Source organism: Dipodomys ordii, unplaced genomic scaffold (assembly GCF_000151885.1).
Source record: "Dipodomys ordii isolate 6190 unplaced genomic scaffold, Dord_2.0 Scaffold19, whole genome shotgun sequence".
Taxonomy (NCBI): domain Eukaryota; kingdom Metazoa; phylum Chordata; class Mammalia; order Rodentia; family Heteromyidae; genus Dipodomys; species Dipodomys ordii.
Window position 1 is genome coordinate 1,119,931 of NW_012267235.1, and position 14,895 is coordinate 1,134,825.

Here is a 14,895-nt window from a genome sequence, read left to right on the forward strand (position 1 = left end):
CGGGGGTGAACAGAGAAGGTGAAGGAGGGTGAAAAGTTTGGAAAGTACTTTATGTGCATGTATGAAAACAGAATTTCAAAATCTGTTGAAATTGTTTTAAGAAGGGAGGAGAAGTTAAGACGAGTGATAGAAAGGTGAAGTCAATGGAGTATGCATATATGGAAATGTCACTACAGAACTCCTCCTTGAACAACTAATGAATACTAATAAAAATAATTATTTTTGGCCGGTATCAGTGTTTGAACTCAGAGTCTTGAACTGTGAGCTTGCTAACTCACAGGTGGGATTCTATCACTTGAGCCATTCCTCCCACCTGGTTTTTGCTAGTTATTTTGCAAACAGTCTCTCAAACCTATCTGCCCTGCCTGGCCTCAAACCATCTTGGACCTCAGCCTCCTGAGTAGCCAGGATTACAGGCATGAGCCACCAGCACCCAGGAAACAAAACAAAACAAAAACCCACTCAATTTTTTAAAAAGTAATTAGGCTGGGAGCCGGTGGCTCATGCCTATAATCCTAGCTACTCAGGAAGCTGAGATCTGAGGATCACAGTTCAAAGCCAGCCCGGGCAGGAAACTCCATGAAACTCTAATCTCCAATAAACACCAGAAAACCAGAAGTGGCACTGTAGCTCAAGTGGTAAAGTGCTAGCCTTGAGCTGAGGGATAGCACTCAGGCCCAGAGTTCAAGCCCCATGACTGACAAAAAAACAAACAAACAAAAAGGAATTAGGGCTGGGAAGGTGGTTCAGTGGTAGAGTGCTTGCCTTGCATGCATGGGGCCCTGGGTTCGATTCCTCAGCACCACATAAGCAGAAAAAGCTGGAAGTGGCATTGTGGCTCAAGTGGTAGAGTACTAGCATTCAGCTGAAGAGCTGAGGGACAGTGCCCAGGCCCAGAGTTTAGGCCCCATGACCGACAAAAAAAAAATAATAATTATCCTTTAGTGTGGTACTTATGTATATTCCTAGAACTAAAGAGGCTGAGGCAGAAGGATCTGAGTTTAAGGCCAGCTTGACCTATATACATAGTAGTGAGACTTTGTCTCAAAATTAAAACTAAAATTAAAATAAAATGCAGAAGTATACAGAATTCTAAAATCTCAGTAACAAAGTCGAGCATGTTGGTATATGTCTGTAGTCCCAGTACTCAGGAGGCAGAGGCAGGAGGATCATGAGTTCAAGGACAAGCTGAGCTACATAGTGAGAACTTGTTTCCTCCCCTCCTCCACATCAGAAAATGTAATATTGCTGGGTGCTTGTGGCTCATGCTTGTAATCTTAGTTACTCAGGAGACTGAGATCTTAAGGACTAAGGTTGGAAACCAGTATCAGGCAGAAAAGTCCATGAGATCCTTATGTCCAATTAACTAGCAAAAAAATGGAAATGGAGCTGTGGCTCAAAGGGTAAAGCATCAGCTCTGAATGGAAAAAGACTAGTGAAAAAATGAGGTTCTGGGGCTGGGAATGTGGCTTAATTGTAGAGTGCTTGCCTAGCATGCATGAAGCCCTGGGTTCGATTCCTTACTACCACATAAATAGAAAAAGCCAAAGATGGAACTGTGGCTCAAGTGGTAGAGTCCTAGCCTGAGAGGCTCAGAGACAGAGCCCAGGCCCTGGGTTCAAGCCCCAGGACCAGCAAAAAAAAAAAAAAAAAAAAGTAAGGCTCTGAGTTTTAGCTTCAGTATCAGTGGGTACATGCGCATGTGTGCACGTGTGCGTGCTCACACACACACACACTGTTTCAATAACAAAAGAGCACGAAGTGAAGGAACTCACATTTGGCAAGCATTTTCTATATGCTAAGCTCCTCTTACACAAGATCCCAATTAGCCTCCCTCCATGCGAGAGACAAATGCTTTGAGTCCCACTTTAACAGATGAGGCAGTTGAGTTGGAGACTGCAGCTTTCCCCAAATCACTCAGCTAGTGAACACGAGTGCCAAAATCCATGCTCTCCTCCTTATGCCAAGCTGCCTATGGAACAAAAGGAAGTCTTCATAGACCAAGTCCAAGGATCCAAAACATCAGCCAGCTTACAGGGCATGGAACTATGGCAAATACTATTATGGGAATCCCACCAAGCAACAACATAGCAGTTGTCAGAACTTTGACCACAACACTCCATTTCTGTCTCTTCTCCAGGTTCTCATCTGTGTCTAAAGGAGAGATAGGGTGGAAGAAAGAGAAAAGAGAAGAGAAAAAGAAAGAGAATTTGAGCAAGGGAAATGACCAACCTTTTCTTTTACTTAAACTTGTCCTGACTCATAGGCTTATAGGGGGCCCAATCTACTCAAAGTCAGAAGCTGGATTCTCACTTCAGACTCAGAATCAGGAATTGGATATGAATCAGGGCTTCTTATCCCTAACCTCTTTTTTCAGCCTCTTCTCAATGAGTCATCTTCTCTGGGATTTTGGATTTTCCATAGTCTTTCAGGGCTTATTCTTGTACTGTTCTCAAATAAAGATAGCCTTGGGTACATAAGGAGTTCTAAACTTACCTTTATCATCCCCTCAGAGTCCCTACACTTTAAAAAAAAACACATTTCCTTCAATCCCAGCACTGAGGTGAAAAAAGAAAAAGAAAACAAAGTCACGGTTCATGTGTGTTTCTTGGTTTAACAGAATATATGAGAAACAAAGGTGAATTGACATTGCTTCTGAGTCATATGCCAAATCTTTGGCAAATGGCTGGTATACATTTTGTTATTACCAATCTCATGTTAAATTTTGTAGGGTCTATGATATAATCCGAACTCAAATTGGAGTATTCACCCATTTAGGGAAGACAAAACCATGCACTTGTTTGATATATTCACTATTTTAATTGCTTAATGTTCAAATATTTTGTGTCTAAACATACAGTGACTGGAATTACCTATAACAGGGATAACTGTTTATTCTGTTCCAAGTCTGGACACAGGGTAAGCTTACTTGCTTAGAGGTAAAAGATCACTGATGGAAGTGGCGCTGTAGCTCAAGTGGTAGAGCGCTCGCCTTGAGCTGAAGAGCTGAGGGACAGCGCCCAGGCCCAGAGTTCAAGCCCCATGACGGACAAAAAAAAAAACAAAAACATCTACTTGGGCTGGGAAGTTGGCTCAGTGGTAGAGCACTTGCCTTGCATGCCTGAGGCCCTGGGTTCGATTCCTCAGCACCACATAAGCAAAAAGAAAAAAGCCGGAAGTGGCGCTGTGGCTCAAGTGGTAGAGCGCTAGCCTTGAGCTGAAGAGCTGAGGGACAGTGCTAAGGCCCAGAGTTCAGGCCCCGCAACTGGACCAAAAAAAAAAAAAGATCACTGATGGTGTCAGGGTACAAACATTTCTGGGACTTTCTTTATAGAGAAGGCAATTTTCCCATTTTAAAAAATAGAATGATTTCTAACATAAACTAATTTCTCAACCCCCAGTAATATCCTAAAAGACTCAGACTAATAATATCAAAGCTAAAAATGCTTGTTGGGTGCTGGTGGCTCATGCCTATAATCCTAGCTACTCAGAGGATCTGAGGATCATGGTTTTCTTTTCTTTTTTTTGTCGGTCCTGGGGCCTGAACTCTGGGCCTGGATGCTGTCCCTCAGCTCTTCAGCTCAAGGCTAGGGCTCTACCACTTGAGCCACAGTGCCACTTCCAGCCTTTTCTGCTTATGTGGTGCTAAGGAATCAAACCCAGGGCCTCATGCATGCAAGACAAGCATTCTATCCCTGAGCCACCTTCCCCAACGCCCCCCCTCCTTTTTTAATGTCAGTTGTGGGGCTTGAACTCTGGACCTGGGTGCTGTCCGTCAGCTCTTCAGCTCAAGGCTAGCCCTCTACCTGTTGAGTCACTTCCGGTTTTTCTGGCGGTTGATTGGAGATAAAATTCTCATGGACTTGCCTGCCCAGGCTGGCTTTGAACTGCAATCTTCAGACCTCAGCCTCCTGAGTAACTAGGATTACAAGTGTGAGCCACCAGACCCCGGCGAGGATCATGGTTTTCAAAGACTGGGTGGGAAAGTTGTGAAACTGTTATCTCCAATGAACCATCCCATACCAGAAGTGGAGCTAAGGCTCAAAGTGGTAAAGTGCTAGCCTTGAGCAAAAGAGCTTAGAGAGAAAGCCCAAGTCCTGAGTCAAGCCCCAGGCCCACCTACTCCCACCCCCCCCAAAACCAGAAAAACCCCAAAGCTAAAAATGCTTCTTTTTCTTTCTGTTCTTGTTTTACTCCTACTTATTTTGTATCTGTGTCAAAAGGCTAGAAAAATGACCAGTACTTGTAGTTTTATCTCCATTATCCCCTGGAATGTGGAGGTTGTAGTGGTAAAAAACATCTCTGAGGAAACTCTTTTTCCTGGGTAGACCCTGCATTGGAAGACCTCTGGTAAGAAAACTGTAAAACAAAAAAGAAATAATGAAAGAACAACTACAGTAGAAAATTTTTTATCATTTATTTATTTATTTATTTATTTTTATCATTTGTTCTGACAAAAACTATAGTTGTATCTACCTGATATTAAGTGTGTGTGTGTGTGTGTGTGTGTGTGAGAATGGGTGAGAGTTGAACACAGAGCCTCAAATAGGCCAGGCAAGTGTTCTGCTACTTGAGCCAAGTTTTTAGCCCATTTGTTTTGTTTCTGAGATAAGTTCTTCCTGTTTCTGCCTCCTAAGTTGCTGGGATTACAAATATGTACCATCCGCTCATTTCTGATATTAAGCTTTTAATTGTAGCCCCAATGACCTGAGTGTTCATAGGTTTAGGGTATAGGCATAAAATACTGCCAAGAATAAATGTGGATAGAGATACTAAGAAGAGATATGGATGAAATCTCCGTGAGGCCTTTTATAGCTTAAGATCAGAATAAAGGAATAAACCTTATCTTGTTTACCTATTATTCTTAAGATTATAATAATAATAAAGATAGAAGGGTGTAGCACTGTTAAAAGTTTCCTTCTTTAATAGAGGTGACTCCAAAGTCCACGGAAGAATGTGAAATGTAATGTGACTGAATTACTGCTAAAAGTCAACTATTTTGAAAGGAGATTGGAGAAAGCAAAAGGAAACACCCTCCTCCCCAGATTCATATATTCAGTTTCATTCACTTAACAGGTGTTCACACATGTATACCTCATATATATATATATATATATATATATACATATTTACATATGTATATATATATATTTGTATATATGTTTATATAAGGTATATATGCCAGGAACTGCTTCATTTGTATATATCAGTTGGATATATTCTCACAAGGGAACAAGCCAAGAGGAGGGAGGGTTGTGGAGTAGAACAGAGGAAGCAGACTACAATGAATACAATCAATATGTTTTATAGTAGAAGGGGATGAATACTTCTAAAAACATTAAAACCAGAGAAAAATAAGTGAGTAAGTAGTCTGAGGAGCACAGATTGTCAATAGTTGGTAGCCTGAAGTATACGCTAGGTATCAGTGAGAAGGTGAGAATTGAAGCAAGACTTGAAGGAAGTCATGGGTTCACCAAGAAGAAGCCTGGGGAAGTACTAACTTGGGAGGAAAGGCAATGAGAGTAAGGCTCCAAAGCAGTGGTAGAGTTGTAGAGTTGGAGTAAAGTGGTCAGGGAAACAACAGAGTGAGCAGGTAGGCGATGTGGTTTCAGACCATGAAGATCCAGAGGAAACAGGTGTAAGGCCTAGCAAGCCAGTTTAAGAACTTTGGTGGCTTTTCTTTTTCCTCAGCATGGACTTACACTTGTTAGGCTGGTGCTATACCACTTGAGCTACCTCCAGCCTTGTTTTTTGCTGTTTATTTTGGAGATGAAGTGTAACAGACATTTCTGCCTAGACTGGCATTGAACCTGGATCCTCTAAATCTCAGCCTTCTGAGTAGCTAGGATTATAGGTGTGAGTGCCTGGAAGGACTTTGGGTTTTGGGTTTTTTTTTTAATGTTCTTGGTGGTGGTTGTGGGGCTTGAACTCAGGGCTTGGGCGCTGTCCCTGAGCTCTTTTGCTCAAGGCTAGTGCTCTACCACATCGAGCCTCAGCACTACTTTCAGGTTTTGGATAGTTAATTGAGATAAGAGTCTCACCAGGACTTTCCTGCCCATGCTGGCTTTGAACCACAATGCCCATATCTCAGCCTCCTGAGTAGCTAGGATTATAGGTCTGAGCCATTGACACCCAGCCAGGACTTTGTTTTTTATTTGGGCTTTGTGCAGAAGAGTGACAGGAATTGGGAGGATTACAGGCAGACACACCAAAACCTGCTAGGAGGCTACTACAGACATCAGATGAGAGATGGTGTGATTTCAGTCTAAGAGTGGAAATAAAGAAGAGAAGATGGATGTTGGCTGTAGTCTGGAATTTAATTCATGTGTCTTCACTAATGACCTCATCCAGTTCAAGGCAGTGGTTCTTATTCCAGTTTGGAAGGTCTTACCTGGTTGCCTACTAAGTCAGACCTGTAAATTCGACTTGACTTTACTTTTCTTTTCTTTTGGGGGGGGGTCCAGTCATGGGCTAGAACTCTGGGCCTGAGCGCTGTCCCTCAGCTCTTCAGCTCAAGGCTAGTGCTCTACCACTTGAGCCACAGCACCACTTCCAGCTTTTTTTTCCTGCTTATGTGGTGCTGAGGAATCGAACCCAGGGCCTCAAGCATGCAAGGCAAGCGCTCTACCACTGAGCCACCTTCCCAGCCCCATCAACTTGACTTTTCTAAATGACTCCTCCATATCTTGATTAAGTCTGTATAAAATGAACTTTGCTTCAGGAGCTTGTGGCCATAGTAATCAGGCACTATACCTGAAACCACTGGAGAAGTAGTAATCCTTTATTTTAATTTAATCAGGAAGATAGTGTTGGGAGAAATAGGTTGAGATACCCTTAAAGTCATTTCATTCAAAAAGATAAACAAAGCTGGGTGCTGGTGGCTCACTCCTATAATCCTAACTACTCAGGAGGCTGAGATCTGAGGATCACAGTTCAAAGCTAGCCTGGGCAGGAAAGTTCATGAAACTCTTATCTCCAATTTACTACCAGAAAACTGGAAATGGTGCTGTGGTTCAAGTGGTAGAGTGCTGGCCTTGAGATGAAGAGCTCAGGGACAGCACTCAGGCCCAGAGTTAAGCCCTATGACTGACAAAAAAGAAAAAAGAAAAGAAAGAAAAACAAGGAAATTTACAGCATAATATCACTCAGTTCTCTGACATGATAACATATGTTTATGAGAGAGATGAGAAAAAGATAAACCTTATTTTGGACAAGTTATCAGAGTTTTGGTTTTCCAAATCTGTAATATGGTTTAAATAATACTCAGCGTATTTCTCAGAGATGTTGTGAAGGTCTTAAGCAAAAAATGAGAAAGCAAGTATGAAGATACTTTGTAATCTGAGTGACATTATGATTGAAAGAGCAGGAATAAACTAATCTTTTTAAGTAGAAGAATTCTGCTCTGTAGCCACAGGGATATTTCAGCATGGCATGTGTTCCTACCTCCTGGGAACTACTGTTTTAAAGCCTACAAAATAGGCTTCATTTGTCAGTGTAAGTTCAGTTCTTCCTCAATTATAAATTAATGTCCATCCATGTTCCCAGCTCATCTCCTTCAAGTCTCACCTGTGAAGTACTGAGTGCCAAGATGGAGCAGGTCTATAAATACAAACACTGTACTCTAAGTGATCATGAAATTGCAATATTAGCTGGCTTTGGTTAAAGCTGTTTGCATAAGAAATCTTAATTTGAGGACATCAGTGGTATGGTAGAATTTTAGAAAGTATAATACAGTGTATGAAACACCCAAGTTATATAAAGATATATAATTTACTATACCTTGGCCACATCCTTAGAAACAAATGTCTTATTTCTCAGTCTCTATATAGATGTTAGAGATTTTAGATATTATATTACTGGTTCTTGGGACTCATGCTTGCTAGGCAGTGCTTTACTACTAAAAGTGTGTTTCTTCATTATTCTGGTTATGAATCCCTCAGTTTCTCTACAAGTGCCAACTTTTCTCTTTCCAACAGTATAGGAGCAGTGTCTAAGGAATTGCCTGAATAAAAATGCAATCTACTGATTAGAAACTTATTTGACAAAAAGGATGGGTAAGGGGGCTGGGAAGGTGGTTCAGTGGTAGAGTGCTTGCCTTGCATGCCTGAGCACCACATAAGCAAAAAGAAAAAAGCCAGAAGTGGCTCTATGGCTCAAGTGGTAGAGTGCTAGCCTTGAGCTGAAGAGCTGAGGGACAGCACCTAGGCCCAGAGTTCAAGCCCCACGACTGGACCCCCCCCAAAAAAAAAAGGATCGGTAAGAACCTGTCATTGTTTTTTATTTTGGTACCCTGTGTCTTTTTTTTTTTTTTTTTGTGAACACATTGTACAGAGGGGTTACAATTACATGGGCAGGATAATGCGTACATTTCTTATCAAGCATTGCAGCCTTCTCCTTTGTTTACCCTTCACATCCCTTCCCAGCCTCCCCCCCAATCCACCCCCCACACCAACATTGTAAAGCTTGTTTTCGACATGACAATTTCTACTTCTCATTGTTGCAACAGGTCCACCTGTATCCTTAAACGACTTGTTTTTCCCCATCTCCTCCACAAGTTATACTGACATCAAATATAGTGAAAGCACGGGTTATATTGTGGGGGAGGGACATACAAAGCAACAAAGAGATAATCTTATAATTGCGTTAGAAACAAATGCATGAAAGAAAAAAACATTAAAATACATATCTAAGGGTTCATTTTCCTAACATCACATTATCTGACCTTTTCCGCTTGACTCATACATATGGTACCCTGTGTCTTGTATATACCTTTATCTGAATTGGGGAAGGGAAAGGAAATAACAAAATGGTGAAACAAAGGACAAAGGGTGAACCAATGCAACAGAGATACTCACAAGACACTATGTTGGAAATGAACTTTACAATTTGGGGGGGCAATTGGGGAGGAGGAAAAGTGGGAGAAAAACAAAGGAGGGGGTAACTATTCAACAATAAATGTACTCATGGGGCTGGGAAGGTGGCTCAGTGGTAGAGCGCTTGCCTTGCATGCTCGAGGCCCTGGGTTTGATTCCTCAACACCACATAAGCAAAAAGATAAAAGCCGGAAGTGGCACTGTGGCTCAAGTGGTAGAGCGTTGGCCTTGAGCTGAAGAGCTGAGGGACAGCACCCAGGCCCAGAGTTCAAGCCCCACGACCGGACCAAAAAAAATAAAATAAAATAAATGTACTTATTACCTTACTTATGTAACTGTAACCCCTCTGTACATTACCTTTACAACAAAATAAAATAAAATTTAAAAAATAGCCTGGTTTTCCAGGTGCCTATGGCTCACATCTGTTATCCTAGCTACTCAGGAGGCTGAGATCTGAGAATCACAGGAACCTGTGTGAGACTTTTATCTCCAATTAACCATCAGAAAACTGGACGTGGCACTGTGGCTCAAGTGGTAGAGTGCTTGCCTTCAGGTGAGGAGCTCAGGGACCATGCCCAGGCTGAGAGTTCAAGCCCTATGACTGACAAAAAAAAGAAGAGGAGGAAGAAGAAAAAAGCTTGGTTTTTAACATAGCTATATTGCTGAAAAATTAGTAACCAATATTTCATCTCTTCTTCTACTCTGCTATTTCAGTTCTAATTTCTCAGTCTATCTTCACCCTCAAGTAGCACACTCCATTTTCTAGAAAGATAGAAACTTTTTTTTTTGGGTCCGGTCGTGGGGCCTGAACTCTGGGCCTGGGTGCTGTCCCTCAGCTCTTCAGCTCAAGGCTAGCTCTCTACCACTTGAGCCACAGTGCCACTTCTGGCTTTTTTTTTCTTTTTGCTTATGTGGTGCTGAGGAATCGAACCCAGGGCCTCGAGCATGCAAGGCAAGCGCTCTACCACTGAGCCACCTTCCCAGCCCCAAGATAGAAACTTTTGCCAAATAAAGAATACGCTGAACAAAGAACCATTATAGCAGAGAAGTCAAAACAAAAAACAAACAAAAAACGAATGGGTGAGAATAGGAAAGAAGAGAGGTGGAGAGACTTAGGACTGGGATCAAGAACCACTGCCTGGGAGTATAGCTCAGTGGAGGAGTACTTGTTCAGATTGAACCCTAGTTTCAATCTCCAGTGACATACAGAAAGGAAAGGAGGAAAGAAGGAAGGAAGGAAGGAGGGAGGGAAAGAAGGAAGGGGGGAAGGAAGGAAGGAAGGAGGGAAGGAAGGAAGGAGGGAAGGAAGAAAGGAAGAAAAGGAAAGAAATAATGAGGCAAATGTATGTATATTGATATGGCAAATTGCTAAAGTATATTGTTAAGTGGAAAAAGCAAGGTACAGAACAGTGTGTATGATATGCTGTCATTTATACTCTTAAAATACATGCCATACATGCTTGAAATATCCCTTCAAAGAATACAATAAGTTGGCAAAAATAGTTCCCTCAAGGAATGAGACTGAAGGATGAAGAGACAGGCAGAGGAGGGAGACTTAGGTTTCCCTACATACTCCTGTGCTGTTTGAATGCCTTTACTGCATGCATTCAAAATGAAATTTAAAAAAAAAATAAAAAAGACTCATCAGAAATGAAGATCATATCACCATTACGAAAAGTCAGTGCTAAAAGAGATCTTAGAAATTAGAAAATTGATTCTCAAAGATGACAGATTAAGAGAGAGAATAATAGAGAATAATACATTTCCTGGTGGCTTTTGCTGCTACTAAGTACCTGCTGCCATCAAGGATATCAACTGAAAGTTAGTGTCTAACTCTCTCTCCCTTTTGGATCTCACCTTTGCCTGTTAGAAAGGATCCAGGCTGTAACTTGGTTGCAGGGGTTAAGTAACAGTGTGTGTGGGGGGGGGTGGCAGAGCTGTTAATTTGGGGAACAGCAATGGCTCTCAAGTTCTTCAGAATACACTTGACTTCTGGCTTCCTTTCTGAATCAAATGAGGTTGACTTTTTACTTCACTTCAAGAGCCAAGGCACTGTAGGGTAGCCATAGTTCAATTTTGGATCACTGTGGCAATTTTGGCTTCTGTGTGTGTTTCTAGAAGAAAAGCCAAACAGAAAACTGCCGCCAATCCTATCTGACAATGCCTAGCTAAGCCATGTCCCTTTATGACACCTGTTAAACTCCACAGGTGCTTTCCATTTTAGTTCACCTCCTCCTTTGTACATGTTTCTGGTATCAAATATGCAAGTCCTGTTTTTTTTTTTCTTATTTCATCCTACCATGAGTCCCATGGAGAAAGTTTACTTCAATAAACTCAGAATAGGGAAATGCTCATAGATAGTTTTCTTTGAGGCAGAGAGAGCTAGGCACTACTTCCTTCTCTTTCTTTGTTCCCATCTGCTTGACTTTTGCCTAAATGTCTGGCAACTAATTTGCCAGAAATCCCGAGTGTGTGTGTATGTGTGTGTGTGTGTTAAAATAGTATATTTGAGATCTAGGTTAAGAAGTGGGTAAACAAGGCATTTTCAATAAATAAAAAATTCTTGGAGCCGGGCCCTAGTGCTCATACCTGTAATCCTAGTTATTCAGGAGGCTGAGATCTGAGGATCGTGGTTCAAAGCCAGCCTGGTCCAAGAGAAGCCCTGAGACTCTTATCTCTAATAAACAACTCAGAAAACCAGAAGTGGCGCTGTTGCTCAAGTGGTAGAGCACTAGCCTTGAGCTGAAGAGCTGAAGGACAGTGCCCAGACCCAGAGTTCAAGCCCCAAGACTGACAAAAAAAAAAAAAAAAATTCTTGGAATGGCAAAGTGATTTTGCAGAAAGGGCTGATTCCCTACCTTGTATTAACAAATTCCTGATGCTTCTCACATCCTTTGGGAATAGCCCTGGCAACTGTTCCACTTGGCAGCTGCTATCTCCAAAGTCTGGGGGAAAAGGGGATAGAATTTACCCAGTATTTACTCATTAGAATTCTGGGCACTGTAGGAGAATACAAAAGAATGAAATACTCGCTCATAAAACTTGCAACAGGGGATATCAAACTCTTCCTAAAAAAGACAAACAGCTGTATACAAGAAGTTACCTTATTATAAAGAAAACTGAGTACCAATCTATTACTTTCAGGAGAAAGAAAAGTGAAAACAATTAAGTAAACTTCCCAAATAATGAAAGACTAACCATTTTATTCCTTCAAAAATGCTTAGTTTTTTCTTCTCCATCCTGTTCTATCTGCCTGCTGTCCTAAGGAGAATCTTCAAAAGTTTATTATTACAATATAGTTTTCCACAGAACAATAGATCATAGTTATGTATACTTTATTATACTTATATCTGCATCTTATGCTATTTTTCCTTAACTCTGACCAGCTAATTTTAGAGATGAAATGTTCAGAAAACTCTGAAAATATAGCTTTTTTTTTTTGGTGCTAGTACTGGGGTGTGAACTCAGGGCTTACTCTTTTTTTTTTTTTGCCAGTCCTGGGGCTTGAACTCAGGACCTGGGCACTGTCCCTTAGCTTCGTTTGCTCAAGGCTAGCACTCTCTACCACTTGAGCCACTTCCAGCTTTTTTCTGTTTATGTGGTACTGAGGAATTGAACCCAGGGCTTCATGCATGCTAGGCAAGCAATCCACTAAGCCATATTCCTAGCCCAGGACCTTACTCTTGATTAGCTTTATCACTCAAGGCTGATGCTATACTACTTGATCCATACCTCCACTTCCAGCTTTTTCCTGGTTAATTGGAGATAAACCAGCATGGACTTTTCTGCCTAGGCTGGCTTTGAACCATGATTCTCAGATCTCAGTGTCATGAGTAGCTAGGATTAGAGGCATGAGCCACCAACATGGGATTTGGCTTTGAATTCTTGATCCTCTTTCATAGCTCCCCAAGTGCTGGGATTATAATTGTGCACTATCATGCCAGGCAGAAAAAAATTACATTTAAACAGTACAAAAGAGTAGCATATAATACCATTCCACCCCAAATCATTTTTTCTCTCATCTGTCTTACCTAAGAGTATCCCTATCTATTTGGATATGCCACTTTAGAAACTAAGGCAACATCTTATAAGGGTTTCCTCTTTTTTTTTTTTTTTTTTTTAATGTTGGTCATGGGGCCTGAACTCTAGGCCTGGGCATTGTCCCTGAGCGCTTCAGCTCAAGGCAAGTGCTCTATCACTTGAGCCACAGCACCACTTCTGGTTTTCTGGTGGTTTATTGGAGCTAAGAGTCTCATGGACTTTCCTGTCCAGGCTAGCTTGAACCACCATCCTCTGATCTTAGCGATCTGAGTAGCTAGAATTACAAGTATGAGCCACTGGCACCCAGAAGGGATTTTCTCTTAATTGAGGACAATACTAAAACTGTACTGGAACTCTTTCTAAAGCTATCCATTCTAGCCAGTTGTGGTGGTACACATCTATAATCACAGCAGTCAGGATACTGGAACAGGAGGTCATGAATTCAGACAAACCTGGGATATATAGCAAGTATGAAGCCAGCTTGGGAAACAAATCAAGGCCTTGTTTTTTGTTTTTGTTTTAAAGATATCTCATTGTAACAGGACTTTTTAAATATTAATTACATTACTAAGATAGAAGAATGTACTATGTTCTCTGAAAACACCTAATTGTGAAACATAGCTTTCTCTCTGGCTTAAGTTATAGTCCTACTTAAAGACAGAAAGCTACAAAGATAACTTCTAGAAAGTTTTACTTGCTGGGGATAGACTACGTCCTGGTATGTTGGAAGAAACCCCAATGGCTCACTTAGCTTCTCTGAATTTTTTTTTTACATTAGCCTAGAGAAGTACTTACCTTTCTTTGAGTCATAAAATGCAATGATTAGGCTGAAGATCCAAGTGGTATCCATGTTAGTTTGAGCACTGATTGCACACAGTTCACCTTTAATCTGCCATAGCCTCTTCTAGCCTTGTCTCTAGTTGCTTTCACAGCCTTAAAACTAAGTTTCCCCTTTATATGGTCTGGTTCCACTCTGGTTATTTTGCCTTATTTCCTGAGGACTCAGGGAATAGAGCTGATTGGAGAAAGGGCCAAATCTGCTTATTAATAATTAACTTGAAGGTCTTCCCTTATCTTTACAGCTGGTACCAACAGAGCTGTAATTACCTGTAGTTTTTTTTTCTAGAGTAAGGGCAAAAATGCTTAGTGAGGGCTGGGCACTGGTGGCTCACACCTGTAATCGTAGCTACTCAGGAGGCTGAGATCTGAGGATCACAGTTCAAAGCCAGCCGGGGCAGGAAAGTCCATGGTGGCACAAGTGGTAGAGCGCTTGCCTTGAGCTGAAGAGTTCAGAGACAGTGCCCAGACCCAGAGTTCAAGCCCTATGACCAAAAAAAAAAAAAAAAGCTTAGTGATATGCTTTATGTACTTGCAAATAGATGCATAGTCATATTTGTTGATATAGGCACATAGATAGAAATACAAATAGAAAGAGTTAAGTTTCTATTAGGAAATGCAATTTCTGAAATAGAGCAGGCAACTAAGTCTGCATGAGTCAGTGACTTATACTGGACTAGGAAGCAATAGAATGAGGATGGAGGATAAGCCCTGTAATAAACTATTATCATTTTAGGAAAATTCCTTGACTTTTCAGGATCTTAGTTTTCTCCTCTGTAATTTGAGAGGCCCAACCAAAATATCACATTTACACATGAATTCACATGAGCACAGACATATGTATCAGGGTGTGTGTGTGTGTGTGTGTGAATTCACATGAGCACAGACATATGTATCAGGGTGTGTGTGTGTGTGTGTGTGTGTGTGTGTGTGTGTGTGTCTGTGTCTGTGTCTGTGTCTGTGTGTGTATGAGTGAGACCAGAGGCTTGAACTCAGGCCTTGGACACTATTTTTGAGCTCAAGGCTAGTGCTTTCCTAATTGAGCCACAGCTCCACTTCTAGCTTTTTGCTGGTTAATTGGAATTAAAAGTCTCATGGTCTTTCCTGCATAGCCTGGCTTTGAACTCTGATCCTCAGAGTAGAT

The 14,895-nt window shown here is 41.3% G+C and overlaps 1 protein-coding gene across 1 annotated transcript; it reads right to left on the reverse strand.

The window, feature by feature from the left end:
- Nucleotides 1-1,921: 1,921 nt before the first annotated feature.
- LOC105983233 (chromosome unknown open reading frame, human C17orf78) lies at nt 1,922-13,764 on the reverse strand. Its single transcript, XM_013013075.1, is given in 8 exon segments — nt 1,922-1,972; nt 2,036-2,154; nt 4,238-4,359; nt 7,201-7,294; nt 10,731-10,880; nt 10,883-10,987; nt 11,732-11,818; nt 13,710-13,764. Coding segments are annotated over 8 exon segments (783 nt in total).
- Nucleotides 13,765-14,895: the final 1,131 nt, after the last annotated feature.